This window comes from Phyllostomus discolor, chromosome 2, assembly GCF_004126475.2.
Source record: "Phyllostomus discolor isolate MPI-MPIP mPhyDis1 chromosome 2, mPhyDis1.pri.v3, whole genome shotgun sequence".
Classification (NCBI taxonomy): domain Eukaryota; kingdom Metazoa; phylum Chordata; class Mammalia; order Chiroptera; family Phyllostomidae; genus Phyllostomus; species Phyllostomus discolor.
In genome coordinates, this window is record NC_040904.2 from 92599067 (window position 1) to 92615427 (window position 16361).

General features: G+C 38.0%; 1 protein-coding gene across 1 annotated transcript in view; it reads right to left on the reverse strand.

Annotated features, from left to right (window-relative positions):
* Positions 1-16361, reverse strand: part of LOC114488772 (cell surface glycoprotein CD200 receptor 2-like) — a 38338-nt gene that overhangs the window by 10568 nt on the left and 11409 nt on the right. The window contains exon 2 of the mRNA XM_028502566.2: positions 3073-3120. Within this exon, the coding sequence (XP_028358367.2) occupies positions 3073-3120 (48 nt within the window). The remainder of the gene's footprint in view (positions 1-3072; positions 3121-16361) is intronic.

Below are 16361 nucleotides of genomic sequence, written 5' to 3' on the forward strand. Positions count from 1 at the left end.
ACACACACACACACACCCACGCACAAAAATGGTAAAAGAAAGCTTGGTAAAGAACTTCATGTGTTCAATTTCCCACAACATATTACATAAAGTTGTACTAGAACATTCCTTTGCTGGTGGTCTTATTCCAAAAATATTAGACATAGTGAACATTCACAAAATGTATATAACATATTAAACTGAATTTAAAGATTAACTCATTTTCTCCTGTATCATGTGTTATTGGGTCAACAGTATATATTACATGTGTGAGACTTTTTTAAGTATTTTGAAATAAATTCAGGAGTTTTGATATCAATGAAAAAACAAGAAAACACAATTCTCAACTAAAAATAAAAATAATGAATCTTTTGGTCAGAAACTATTATATTTATTTTTATAACTCATGCTGATCATGGTAGAAAGTGGAATACATAGTGATATGGTTGTATCCTTCTAAGTTTTGATGACAGAAAATAAATTAGTAATATCAAATCTAAATACTTGTTCCTAAGGATGGCACATCAGACAAAAAGAAATATGGAAAGTTAATAGTATTAAAAATAACTAAGATGGCCCTGGCCATGTGGCTCAGTTGGTTAGAGGGTTGTCCCATATGCAAGAAATTTCTGGGTTCAATCCTTGGTTGGGGTGTGTAGGGGAGGAAACTGATAGATGTTTCTTTTTTTCTTTCTCACATTGATGTCTCTCTCTCTCTCTCTCAAATCAATAAACATATCCTCAGGCAAGGATTAAAAATAAAATTAAAACTGAAAATGTCAAATGCTTTCAAAACTGTGAGAGATAGATTCATGCACAACAAAAACTTTCAGAATTTCAATTTTTAAATAAAGCAGCAAAACTGAAATTTGAAAAAAAATAAATTAAATTAAATTAAGACTGAGATGGCATCCAGGTTAACAAGCTAAAAAATTGGAGGTGGAGAATGAGAAAGATGGTAAAATGAACACATTTTCCTTCCTTCAATCCTTCTTGTTACTCCCAAAGAGTTCAACTCTAAACTTTTCTCACATATTTTGTTCCCATATAATCACTCTAATTATGAGGATTAAATATAGAAATTGACTCCTTTTCTCCATCTTTTAAAGTAAAAATTAAGCCCTGTAACCTACAAGTAGTTTCCAGCACAGAAGCTCATTTTCCCCATGAATTGACATAATGTGTCCATGACTGGTAGGGGTTTGCTGAGAGGTGATTAGGTACCTGCTACAACTCACCTGCAACAGAGGTGAGTGCCCATAATTTCACCACTTTAACATGAGCAGAACCAGCTGTGGCAGGGCAGAATTTTTACAGGAACAGGGCTTGCTTGTGCTAAACTCTGCATTTGATGTTTCTACTCTCCTCTTTCAGTGCCACCTGCCTCTTCTGTGACAGACTCAGGCCTCTGGATTTCACAGCCAAAGAAAGATCACTTAACTAGGTGGAGGGAGAGGGAGGATTTTAAAGCAGATCTGAGAGGCAGTTACACCCAAGCTCCTTCCACCACTCCAGGTGGCATCCCCTTACGGAAGGAAAGTCCAACTTGGCACAGGCTTAGCGGCACACAAGAACGTGGCTTGTTGGGAACAACTAGAGTTAGATGTGGGTGAGCAGACATGTGCACAAGGGAAAGATGCTGAAGATAGAACCAGAAAGAAAGAGACAGGTGAGGAAGCAAGTTGTGAAAGCTCTATGTTCTCAAGAGTTGGAACTTTAGCTTTTAAATACAACAAGGCTTTAATGTTTTTGCCTAATATTTATCCTCCAGATCTGACTCTATTTTTTTGGAAAGTACTAGCTAATCATATAAACATATGCATTTTAACAGGACCATTGGAGTATCCAAAATAGTAACTCCAATGGTGAGGGATCTAAGCACAGTGGATATTCTACATTCTTTCACCTTCCTTCATTCTAAAACTTTCAATCACCCAATCACCCTTCCCCTTTATGATAGTTCTTACAGAATTGCTATTGTTTCACACTTATCCACCCTCCTTTTTCCTTTTTAATGCCTGTAGTGATCATTTACAATGGCCAGGCACTGCCCTGTACTCAGTGGGTTTGGCACCTGCTTACACAACTATTCCCCATCCCTCCTGATCAGCTAGAATGATTTCACCTCCTGCTTCACTGAGAATAAAGGGTGGATTCTCATATTTGCTCCAGCACCACAGTCAAAGCCTGTCTTTTCTGGATCCTTTGTCTATATGCCTCCCACTCCAATCCAGCCTTATACACAAAGACAAAATCCAATTGGCTTTTCAGAATTCTTTTCTCACTACCATCCTCTTGTTAAAATCTCTGTCATTATGCACCTGGGTACTGCAAAAGCCTCCTAACTTCTGTCTCTGTCTCAAAACCCTCATCTTCAAATCATACCTGACATTTCAACCAGGCCCTTTGTTGTATAACACAGATGTGATTCATGCAATTCAAAGACCCCTCAGAGATCTCTTGCTGCCTGAAGAAAACATTGAAGTGTCTTTGTATTGGCTTTGAAAGCCCTTTTTCAAATTGGCTCACCTTTCCAATTCTATGACTCCCTACATTGCTCCCACACTTCAGAAAGAAAACACCAAGCACAAGTGCTTGTACGTGTCTTTCCTCACATTGTGCCTGTGGTCCGGCTGGCCCTGCACAACAGTCTTTGTCTATTACAACACTCCTCTTCCTCTAAGGCCCAGTTCACATGATGCCTCCTCTGTGAAACCTTCTCTGAGTCTTGGTGCTAACAGCTCCCTCCTCCAGACTCCTGGTGCATTTGACATGATTGCTGTGCTCAAGTCTGTGTGCCCCCATAAAACTGAGCTCCCTGAGCGCTATCTCACAGTCTTGCTCATCTTCCTCATCCTTGTGTTCCCTGTGAAACCTAGCACAGTGTCTGATGGAGAAATCTCCATAATTTCCAAGTGGAATTCAACTGTTTTGGGGGAGGAGAGGTGGGTCATTCAGGGTCCCTCCCACCACAGCATTCAGATCACCACACTCCTACACTGGGCACAAGGCTGGCCCTTAGACCAGGCCGTCAGCTGTGTGTCTATTTCTTCAGTGTAGCCATAGCAGGGGAAAAAACAAAAAGTATATTACCTTCTGTAGGAACTTTTGTATGGTTCTGCTTTCCATCCATAGACGAAGCTAGAAAGATATTCAAAGGAGGTAAATGATTAAATTAATTTTAAGTAGGTAAGTGAAGAGGAAGCCACTGTTTCTCCATAAAAACATGTACAACTCAATGGGAAATCAGTTAATCATAACTAAATTACATTAAATGCCTTGCAAAACAAATTAAAGTTATTACATTATTTAATGGAATAATATGTTAACATGTGAAAACTATATCCATAATCCATTGATCAATGGTTTTCCATTTCTTTTTTTTTAAGATTTTATTTATTTATTTTTAGAGAGGGAAGGGAGGGAGATAGAGAGAGAGAGAGAGAGAGAAACATCAATGTGCGGTTGCTGGGGGTTCTGGCCTGCAACCCAGGAATGTACCCTGGCTGGGAATCGAACCTGGGACACTTTGGTTCCCAGCCCACGCTCAATCCACTGAGCTACGCCAGCCAGGGTTGGGGTTTTCCATTTCTGAGACACCTTGTTTGGTACTTGACTACTATTTTGTATGAGGTAACCCTGCTTCCATCCTTTCCCTAGCCACAGTGGATTGGGCCATCATGGGCACCTCTCATGAGCTGGGCTGATTACAGCCCTTTATCCAGGGCCACCCCTAATTAAAATATTTGGTCCAATGGTGAGCATCTGAAGCAACCAGACGAATCAGAATACTTTCTGGAGAATTTTGGAACCAGAACTGAGAAGAGTAGTTTATTCTTCTTCCTTTCCTATTTTTCTATTCTTTTAATAAATTATGTCAACTTGGTTATACTATGGTTCCCAGATAATGAGTCAAACATAATTCTAAATGTTTCTGTGAAGATATTTTTTTAGATTATATTGACATTTAAGTCAGTAGACACTGCATAAAGCAAATTAGTCTCCATAATGTGGATGGGCCTCATCGGTGGAATTCCTTAATAAACAAAGACTGACCTCCTGAGAAAGGGAATTCTCCCAGCAAACTACCTTCACACTTGAACTGCAACTTTTTCCTGGGTCTCCTGGCTGCTCAACCAACCTGCAGATTTTGAACTTTCCAAGCTTTTATAACCACATGAACCAATTCCTTAAAATAAATCTCTCTCTCTACATACACACACACATATCCTGTTGCTCTGTTCTGAGAAACCCTGTCTAATACATCTACCTTGGAAACAAGGAAACAAAAACAGAGACAGAAAGAGAGACAGAGAGGAAGGACAGTTTTCACCTAGCTCAAGTTTTTAATTCCATAGTTCCCAAGATCCCCGTGCATTCCTTCCTTTGGGTTTTACAGAGTCTCTGACCATCACAGTACCTTCATCTACTTCAAGTTTGATTTCTGAAAAGCTTCTGTTTTATAATACTGTTTTTTAAAAACAACGTTTTTAAAATCTTTCTTATTATTTAGGGGGCTAAGAAGTTCTTCCTCTGGATTTAACCATTAAATAAGCATTTTGAGCCTTCTGAGAAGCATTAACTGGACACAAGAAAAGGAAAGTTGTAAATATTTCTTTTTTTTTACTATGTGTCAGTTCCTTTTACAGGGACTTATTTAAAGACAGATTATACTTTTCTTTCTATAATAAATATTTTAGCCATTCTGCACCTGAAATAAAATTGTTGAAGTTAGTTCAGTTTGCAACTTAAACCATCATACAAGTACTTTCCCTCCAGACAACACTCATACTTTGGTATGTAACAATATTATGTATGTATTTCCATCTTCACACATGAAATATTAAAAGATAATCTATTCAAGCACTGAAATGTAATAAAATCATTCATATTTACTGATTCATCAAGGATATTTCTAAATGAAACTGGAAGTGTGTGTACCTGTGTATATGTGTAGAAATGAAGAATACAATTATTAGTAGAGCTTAGTGCCTGTTATGGGTTGAATTATGTTTTCCAAAAGTTCATATGTTGAAATCCTTACCCCTGTTTCTCAAAATGTGATCTTATTTGACAACAAACTCCAACTATTAACAACAGAACCTAAAAGAAAACTAAAACAAAAACATACTAAGCAAACAACTAGAACAGGAACAGATTCACAGAAATGGAGATCATATAGAGAGGGTTACCAGTGGGAAGGTGGAGAGGGAAGATGGGGGAAAAGTCACAGGGAATAAGAAGAATAAATGGTATGTACAAAGAGACAGGGAGAGGTTAAGAATAGTATAGGAAATGTAGAAGCCTAAGAACTTATATGTATGACCCATGGACATGAAGTAAAGGGGGCAGAAGGTGAGTTGAAAGGGGTATGTAGGGTGGAGGGGAATAAGTGGGGAGAACGGACAACAGTAATAGCAAAATTAATAAAATATATTCAAAAAATGAAAATAGATTATTTGCAGGTGTAATTAGCTAGAACTCACACTTGAGTGAAGTGAATCCCTAATTCAGTGTAACTGGTATCTTTATAAAATGGGGAGCTCTAACACACAGACATGCTCCCAGGGAGAACACCATGTTAAATTGGAGTTATGGTACCATAAGCCAAGGGGCAGCAGAAGCTAGGAGACAGTCTGAGACAGATCCTTCCCTAGAGCCTTCAGAGGGTGCATGGCCCTGCCAACACCTTGATCTCAGACCTCTAGCCTCCAGACTGAGACAATAAATTTCTGTTGCCCAAGGCACTCAGTTTGTAGTACTTGTTTTAGCAGTGCTAGCAAACTAATACAGGTCAACTGACTTTATTCATACTAAGGGATCAGTAATTTTTTTTAAATTTTAAACCCTTTATTGAGGTGTGATTGACATGTGAAAAGTGGTATATATTCAATGTATACAATTTTATGAGTTTAAGCATGAGTATTCACCCATAAAATCACCACCACCATCAAGGCCAAAAACATATTCATCACAATCCAAAGTTTCTTCCCATCCACTTTCTTATTATTATTATTATTATTATTATTATTATTACTATTTATGTGTGTATGTCATAAACTTAACATAAGACCTACTCTTCTAACAAAGTTTAAATATACAGTAGGTTATTTATTTTTAGCTATGGACACTAGGTAATTCTCTAAATTACCTAGTAATATTTTAAAACATTTATCTTATTGCCCTGGCTGGCGTAGCTCAATGGATAGAGTGCAGGCTGCGAACCAAAGTGTTGCAGGTTCGATTCCCAGCCAGGGTACATGCCAGGGTTGCAGGCCACAGTCCCCAGCAACTGCACATTGATGTTTCTCTCTCTCTCTCTATCTCCTTCCCTTCCCTCTCTAAAAATAAATAAATAAAATCTTAAAAAAAAAAAAACATTTATCTTACATAAGTGAAACTCTGTACCCTTTGACCTTCATCTCCCCACTTTCCTCTCCCCAGCCCCTGGCAATCACCATTCTATTCTCTGCCTCTATAACTTTGACTATTCTAGATTCTACATATAAGTTAGATCATACAGTATTTGTCTTTCTGTGAATGGTTTAGTTCATTCACCCTAATGTCCTTTAGGTCTATCCATGTTGTTACAAATTACAAAATTTTCTTCTTTTTTTTGCATTTTTTTTTAAGATTTTATTCATTTACTTTTTAGAGAGGGAAGGGAGGGAGATAGAGAGAGAGAGAGAAACATCAATGTGCAGTTGCTGGGGGTCATGGCCTGCAACCCAGGCATGTACCCTGGCTGGGAATCAAACCTACGCCACTTTGGTTCGCAGCCCGCGCTCAATCCAGAGCTTTGCCAGCCAGAGGTAAAATTTCCTTCTTTTTAAAGGCTGAATAACATTCCATTGTATGTATATGCCACATTTTATTTACCCACTTACCCATCAGTGGACACCCGGGTTGTTCCATCTCTTGGGTACAGTCAGTGATCAATGCTGCATGAGCACAGGAGTACAGGTGTCTCTTTAGGATCCTAATTTCAATTCCTTTGGATAAATACCCAGAAGTGGGATTGATGAATATTATGGTAGATCTATTTTTAATTTTTTGAAAAATCTTCATAATGTTTCCACAGTGGCTGCACCAATTGCATTCCCACCAAGAGTGCACCAGGGTTCCCTTTACTCCACATCCTCACCAACACTTTTTTGTTCTCTTGATAATAGCCATCCTAAAATGGGTAGGTAATACCTCATTGTGGTTTCAATTAGGATTTACCTGATGATTAGTGGTGTGCAGTACCTTTTCATGTACCTGTTGACCATTTTTACATCTTCTTTGGCGTTATATTTATTCAAGTCCTTTGTCTATTTTTTTAGTTGGGTAATTTGTTATTTTGATATTGAGTTATAGGAGTTCACTAAATATTTTGGATATTAATCTCTTATAAAATGTAGTTATGCACCACATAGCAAAATTTGAGTCAATAGCAGACCACATATGCAATGACGGTCCCATAAGATCATAATAAAACTAAAAAATTCCTTTTGCCTAGTGATGCTATAGCTGTCATTATGTTGCAGTACAATGCTGTATGTGTGTGTTTGTGGTGATGCTGGTGTAAACAAACCTACTGTGCTGCCAGTCATATAAAAGTATAGCACATATGGTAGGGAGAAATGCAGACAGCTGTAATTGAACAATAATAAGGTAATTTTTAAAAAAGTTTAGCACATACATGATTGTATGTATGAGTAATTGAGTAAGCACTACTCAATAATGATAAAAAACAACTTTGTTACTACTTTATATATTTACTGCTCTATATTTTTATCATTATTTTAGAGTGCACTCTTTCTACTTATAAAAATAGTTTGTTATAAAATGGTATAGAGTTTTAAGCCTGCAGCAGCCTCATAAGTTTTGTGCTTAGTCTGTCTCTTGATTGCATCATTTCCTCTTGTGCTTGATTTAATCTTATATTGTTTTGTACAGTAACATACTGTAGAGTCTTGTAGCCTAGGAGCAATAGGCTATACCAAATAGCCTAAGTGTGTAGTAGGCTACACCACCTGGGTTTAAGTAAGTACACTCTATGATATTTGCACAGGGATAAAACCACCTACTGACTAATTTTCCAGAATGTATTGCCATCATTAAGTGCTGCATAACTCTATGTGGTTTATAAATATTTTCTCCCATTTTAATAAATTTAAATTTTTTATTTTTTATTTTAGAGAAACGTGAAGGGAGGGAGAAAGAGAGGGTGAGAAACATCAATCAGTTGTCTCTCGTCCATTCCCTGATCTGGGACCAAACCCTAAACCCAGGCATGTTCCCTGACTGGAAATTGAACCAGTGACCTTCCAGTTTGTGGGATGATGTCCAACCAGCTGAGTCACACTGGCAGGGGCAATATTTTACCCCATTCTGTTACTGGTTTTTTATTTTATTGATTGTTTTCTTTGCAGTACAGGAGCTTTTTAGTTTGATGTCATTCCACTTATTTATTTTTGCTTTCATTACCTGTGCTTTTGATGTTATATATTTATTATTACTTTATTACTTTATTATTATTGATATCCAAAATATCATTTTCAAGACCAATGTCAAGGAGTATTTTTCCTATACTTTCTTCTGGAAGTTTTACAGTCTCAGATCTAATATTTAAATCTTTAATTCATTTTGGGCTTATTTCTGTGTATTGTATAAAAACATGTTGAGCTCTCTCAACATCCTGTATTGAAGAGACTATCCTTTCCATATGTTGTATTTTTGACATCCTTGTCAGATGCTAGTTTACTCTGTGTACACATGGTTTCACTTCTGGATTCTCTGTTTCATTGTTGACTACATAGTTTTGTAATGTAATTTAAAATCAAGTGATGCATCCAACTTTGTTCTTATTGTTAAGGACTATTTTGGCTATTTGGGTGTCCTTGTGGTACCATATGAATTTCAGAACATTTTTTCCATTCTGTAAAAAAAATTGGAATTTTGATAGAAATCTCATTGAATCTGTATATTATTGGTAGTGTGGAAATTTTAACATATTAATTATTCTAATCTACAAACATGGAACTGTCCATTTATTTGTGCTTTCTTCAATTTTTTTCATCATGTTTTATAGATTTTAGTGTATAGACCTTTCACCTTTTGATTATATTTATACTAAATATTTTTTTCATGTATTGGATTTTTTAAATATATTTTATTGGTTATGCTATTACAGTTGTCTCATTACCCCCCCTACATTCCCCTCCACCCTCTCCCACCCATATTCCCCTCCTTTAGTTCATGTCCATGTGTCATAAGTTCTTTAGCTTCTACATTTCCCATACTATTCTTGCCCTCTCCCTGTCTATTTTCTACCTACCATCTGTGCTACTTATTCTCTGTATCTTTTCCTCCTCTCTCCTCCTCCCACTCCCCTGTTGCTAACCCTCCATGTGATCTCCATTTCTGTGGTTCTGCTCTGTTCTAGTTGTTTGCTTAGTTTCTTTTTGTTTTTGTTTTAGGTGTGGTTGTTAATAATTTTGAGTTTGTTGTCATTTTACTATACGTGTGTTTTATCTTATTTTTCTTTTTTCTTTTTTTTAAAGATTTTATTTATTTATTTTTAGAGAAGGAAGGGAGGGAGAGAGAGAGAGAGAGGAAAACATCGATGCCCAGTTGCTGGTGGTCATGGCCTGCAACCCAGGAATGTTCCCTGACTGGGAATTGAACCTGCAGTGCTTTGGTTCACAGCCCACACTCAATATCTTCTTTTTCTTAAATAAGTCCCTTTAACATTTCATAAAATAAGGGCTTGGTGATGATGAACTCCTTTAACTTGACCTTACCTGAGAAGCACTTTCTCTGCCCTTCCATTCTAAATGAAAGCTTTGCTGGATAGAGCAATCTGGGATATAGGTCCTTGCCTTTTATGACTTGGAATACTTCTTTCCAGCCCCTTCTTGCCTGCAACGTCCCTTTTGAAAAATGAGCTGACAGTCTGATGGGAACTCCTTTGTAGGTGATTGTCTCCTTATCTCTTGCTGCTTCTAGGATTCTCTCCTTCATTTTTACCTTGGCTAATGTAATTATGATGTGCCTTGGTGAGTTCCTTCTTGGGTCCAACTTCTTTGGGACTCTCTGAGCTTCCTGGACTTTTTGGAAATCTATTTCCTTTGCCAGATTGGGGAAGTTCTCCTTTATTATTTGTTCAAATAACTTTTCCACTTGTTGCTCTACATCGTCTCCTCCTGATACCCCTATAATTCAGATGTTGGAACATTTAAAGATGTCCTGGAGGTTCCTAAGCCTCTCGTCATTTTTTTGAATTCTTATTTCTTCATTTTTTTCTGTGTGGTTGTTCCTTTCTTCCTTCTGGTCCACTCCATTGATGTGAGACCTAGCTTTCATTCCATCACTATTTGTTTCCTGTATTTTATGTTATAAATAAAACTGTTTTCTTAACTTTTAGGGGGTAGGTCATTGATCTTGTAGAGAAAGTTACTGATTATTGTATGTTGATTTATTATCCTGAAACATTACTAAATTTGCTTATTAGTTCTTAGAGTTTTGGGGTGGAATATTTAAAGGTTTCTATATACAATATCTTGTCTCCTATAAACAGTTGCCTATTATTTTTTCTTGCCTAACTGCTCTAACTAGCACTTCCACTATTATACAGAACAGAAGTGACAAGAGTAAGCATCCTTCTCTCGTTCCTAATCCTAAAGAAAATGAGTTCAGCTTTTCACTATTGAATATGATGTTAGCTGTGGGTTTGTCATAGATGGCCTTTATTGTGTTGTGTGCTTTCTTCTATATCTAACTTGTAGAGACTGTCATGAATTAAAGTTGAATTCTGTCAAATGCTTTTTCTGTGTCTATTGAGATGATCATATGATTTTTATCCTTCATTGTGTTAATGTGATCTACCACAATTACTGATTTGCATAGGTTGAACCATCCTGCATTCCACAATAAATCTGACTTGATTGTGGTGTGTGATCCTTTTAAGGTGTGTTAAATTTAGTTTGCTAGTATTTTATTGAGGATTTTTGCATCTAAGTTCATAAGGAATATTGATCTGTAATTTCCTCTTCTGGCCTTGGTATCAGGGTAATGCTGGCCTCATAAAATGAGTTTGGGAGTGTTTCCTTCTCCTCAATGTTTTAAAGAGTTTCAGAAAGATTGCTATGAACTCTTCTATGGTAGAAACCACCAGTGAAACCATTTGTTTCTGAACTATTTTTTGTTGTGGGGTTTTTAATTGATTGATTCAATCTCCTTATTAGGAGTTAGTCTGTTCAGATTTTCAATGTCTTCATGATTCAGCCTTGGTTAAGTTACATGTTTCTAGGAATGTATCCATTTATTCTAGGTTGTTCAATTTGTTGGCATATAATTATTTATAATAATCCACTGTGATCCTTCGTATTTCTGTGGTATCTGTTGCAATGCCTCCTCTTTCATTTCTAATTTTATTTGAACCTTGTCTCTTTTTAATTTATTTCCTCTACATAAGGACTAGTCAATTTTGCTTATCCTTCTAAAAAACAGTTCTTAGTTTCACTAATGTGTTCTATTTTTTTCTGGTCTGTGTTTTTTTTTCTGCTCTAATCTTTGTTATTTCCTTTTTTCTGCTTGTGGTTTTGCATTCCATGGTTTCAGTTTCCCGCAGTTAACCATGGTCTAAAAATGTTAAATAGAAAGTCCTCAAAATAAACAATTCACCAGATTTCAAATGCACACCATTATGACAGGTGTGATGAAATCTTGGATTGTCCTACTCCATCCTGCCCAGGATATGAATAGTCCTTTTGTCCAGCATATCCACACTGTACATGTTACCCACCCATTAGTCACCCACAAACAGTTTCAGTTATCAATCGACTATTGTGGCATCACTGTACTTGTGTTCAAGTAACTCTTATTTTATTTATAATGTCCCAAAAGTGCAAGAGTAACAATACTGGCAGTTCAGATATGACAAAGGGCAGTCATAAAGAGCTTCCTTTAAGTGAAAAGTTAAGCACAATAAGATACTTGAGAGACCATATTTACATAATTTTTCTTACATATGTATATTGTTATAATTGTTCTATTGTATTAGTTCTGTTGTTAATCTCTTACTGTGCCTAATTTATAAATTAAGTGATATATAATTATATATAATATAAAGTGTATATATATATATATATATATATATAATTTCTAAATTAAACTATATAAATTACACACACACATATATATGTAGTCAGCCATGCTGGTCTCCTCAGTGTTCTGTGTGATGTTGCCAGATGGAAGTGGGGCTGCAAAGTTCGGAAGAAAGCTGGGTGCTCACCTTTGCTCACACTTTTCCCAGGGGACAAATGACAAGCTGAGGGAGTCTCTCCTAGCATTAAGCTGTGCTGCATTGGGGAGGGGGGACACAGGTAAATTATAACTGTTCTTACCCTCCTCAATGCATCTATTTTAGATTTTTTGCTTCATTGAGGTTCTATGACCTCTCTCATCTGGACTCCCAGGCTCTCATAAAGGTATTCTCATCCATCAGTGGTTTTTAAAATGTGTTTCTGTGGAGGATTGGGGCTGGAATCTCCTATTCTACAATCTTGCTGGCATCCAAGGGATCTGTAATTTTAACCAACATTTCTATTGCACCATCAGTAAAAAATGTCAACACAGTAAGGAGGACAAATAATGTCATTGTATTTATTATTATTATTATTATTATTATTATAAAAATCACTTTTCCCTTCTGGAAACTTTTAAAGGGTCTTGGTGACCCCAGGCATCTGAGAACCACACTTTGAGTGCCACTGCAATAAGCCTTGCCCTATCCCTTTCCCAAAGGACCTATGACCAGGTATTTAGGACCACTCACCGGGGGAAAAAGTAATATAGAGATATTTTGAGGGCTGTTTGAATGCACATCTGAATTTATCCTGATGCCCAACGACATAAAGTAGCATCATGGGCCTTCTGTTAGAGAAGAGGTACACAGGGTAATAAAAGAAACCCTGGATCTGGTGCCTTTCACAGTGGACTATCTAAGTCTACAACCCATGTAATAGTGATTTTCCCAGTCGATAAATGCTTAATTAAAATGGACATATTTAACAGTTGAAAGACCTTATCACTTTCTTGATCTTTAAATTAAGAGCTATCTTTAAAAAAAAAAAAGGCCAAATCAAACTCCTGAAACAGCCCACTCTGGCCAGGGTAGTAAATAAAAATTAATATTGCAGACCTAAGGATGAGTATCCTTTAAAAACTTGAAGGATACTAAAATAGTCTAACTTCTCCCCCTTCAAATCATCACTTTGACCCCTGCAAAACACTGGATAGTGAATTACAGTGGGCTAATGCAAACTTAACCAAATAGGAACCCTAACAGCAGCTGCCCATCAAAAAGAAAGTACCTTTACGAGCACTTTAACAAGTGTCAGTGTGCAGCTATGGATCTGGACAATGCATTATTTTCAATATCCATCAGAGGGAACAGCAAAAGCAGATGTATTCATCCCAGACAGGATACAGTGTACAAATACGGTCTTGCAACAAGGCTACTTAAATTTCTACTCTTATGCACAGTGTAATCTAAAAGACCTAGACTGTCTGGGCATTCCATAGAACATCACTTTGGTTTACCATATTAATGACATAATATTAATTTCACCCTATCAGCAAGAAATGGTAAGTATTATAGATACCTTAGTAAATGGCATGCATTCTAGAGGTAGACAATAAACTCCACAAAGATCCAGGCATGGCACATTGGTCATTTTAGCAGTCTGGACCTACCACAACATCTCCTCCAAAGTAAAGAACATGTTATTTCACTTTACTTCATACTATTAAGTAACACAATACCTGGCTTTAGAGGCAACATGTTGCACATTCAAGAATACTACTCTGACCTACTTGCAGGCTAACACAGAAAGTTGCTGGTTTTGAGTAGGTCAAGAAAAGTGCACCAACATTTACACTGTCTATAAAACCAGGCAGATCTCATGCTACCAGAGGATAGTGTGGCTGAGAAAGATTCCATGTGGAGCCTCAGACAAGCATAGTAGTAGAGTCACAATGCCAGCCCTTAGGGTTCTGGGGCAACACCATGTCATGAGAAGCAGAGAAGAATTCATCTTTTGAAAAACAGCTCATGATATGTTATTGTGTCCTGGTAGAAACTGAGTGTTAAATCATGGGATGTGAAGTGACCATGCGAGTAGAATGAGCTGTCATAAGCTGGGTAATCTCAGTCCCAGCAAATCATACAGTCAAGTGGGTCTAGAAGCAATCCATAAAAAAATAAAAGTACTGTATCTGGGGTCAGGCTTCAGAGATTCAAGAGAACACAAGTAACCTGAGTGAACAAACGGCCCAGACCGCCATCTTATATACCACTGTTGCACTGACATCTCTCCCTCAGTTCCCATTTAAGTCCTACAACCTGAAGACCAGTTCAGTTTGTTGATGGGTTGCCTCAGCATGAAGGTCTGAGCCACAGAGGACGGTTACTGCACTAGAGCCCTGAAAAGCAGTGGTGAGGGAAAATAGCTATTGAATACCAGTAGGTAAGATTTTGAGTGGTACACTCCCCCCCCACACTTTTATGGGGGTTGGGGGAAGATAGTCAAGTAAGAAAATAGATGAGCACTAGCAAATAGCTTGGCATGTTGGTTAGAAGCCCAGAAGATTGAAATTGCACAGTTGGGAACAAGAAGGTCTGGAACAGAGGCATGAGTATTCATCTAGAAATCGCTGGCCTGGTGGAGCATCCTCTTGAAGTCACAGTTTGCGTATTATCTCCTATGAAGATGCATGCATCATCCTTCAAGACAGTTCTATTTTCCAAGTAAGTAGAATACATGGGCCTGAAAACAAAGAGAAGTAAGAGTGGGCCCATTCACCATCATTCCTTGAGAAATTTGTGTTTCCAAACCCCAGTAATTTTAGAATCTGAAGGCCTGGGGTCCTGAGTCTTAGACTGGAGATACTTCTTCAAGAAAACACAGTAAGAGTTCCTCTAAGCTATAGCTGCCCCCTGCTAGACCAGCAGGAGCAGAAGGGAATTAATTGCCTTATTGACAGGGGTAATGGATCCTGACTATCCTGAATTAATAAGACTGTTTTTATATATAATGGGCACAAGGAAGAATATGCCTTTGTTACTTCTATCACCAGTTTGTAACTGCAAATCTGTAAGTGTGGCAAAAAAAAAGGGCCTTAGAAGGGCCTGATAACCAGGCCTCAGACACCTAAGTGTTGATGGTGTGGTCACCGCACTAGGAAAACCACATAGACAAGTAGAACTGCTAGCCAAGGAAGAGAACTGGTATCAGTTATGACCTTGGGACCAACTACAGCAGCAGGGACTATAGTATGCCACCTACCCTCCCTTTTTCCCAAACTGTAACTAAAAAGAATCCTGGGAAATCTATTCATGATTCTATAGACAATTCCCTGAATGCTTTCAAAGTCACATACAGACTTCACTCTGGGCAACAGCCTTCTCTGTTCAAAAAAGGTACAGCTATTAACTTGCCATTGTTATTCAAAGTATCTTAAATGCTGTGACATCCACTTTCCCCTTCCCCCAACTAGGGGCTGAGGGGATTTTCTACTATTTTCAGGGGACCCCCTCTCTGCACCCCATTACAATAGCACAAGTGGTTTGTTTTAATATACTAAACAGGAAAGGGGTTGGGGAACACAAGCACCCAGAATTTTTTTAATTGATTTGAGGATGGGAAAGAAAGAGAGAAACATTGATCTGTTGCCTGCCACCCTTGATTGATCCCTGAATGTGCCCTGACCGGGGATCAAACCCACAATCCTGGAACATCAGATCGATGCTCCACCCAACTGAGCTACTCTGCTAGGGCAACCAGGGAACTGTTTAGGTCTCCTTGATTAAGATTCAGCCCCAGGTCTGCCCAAAAATTGGTCTTCATTACTGTTAGTACCTCAGTGAACTCCTAGTTTCATCTTTTGAGTCATCCCTTCCTTTTTATGAAAGCTAACATGTTTGTAAGACATCCTGAATCCCCTCAAATAAGCAATAGTTAGCCTCAGTGAGTCCCAGGCACAGCGCTAGCAGTAGCCAGCCTAGATTCACAGCTTGGCTTTATCTAGGAATCTCCAAGCCCAGCACAAGTAGTAGCCATCTCAGATGGCTTTACAGTTCAGAAGGGTGGTCCAGACAAAACACAGGTTGGAGCTGACCTTGACCTACAGGACCAGGGAAACCCCAGGGCCAGTGTACCTAGAGGATAGCTACAACCATGTCAGAGCACCAGCACCCTGCCCCTGAAAAGCTGATCTACCATGGGGGGGTGAAGGTTGGTGATAAGAGGTCATAGCCAATCCTTGTAGCTGACTGGCCTGGGTAAAACCCTCCAATTGACCTAAGAATAGCAACCAAAGCTCAATTGCAGGAG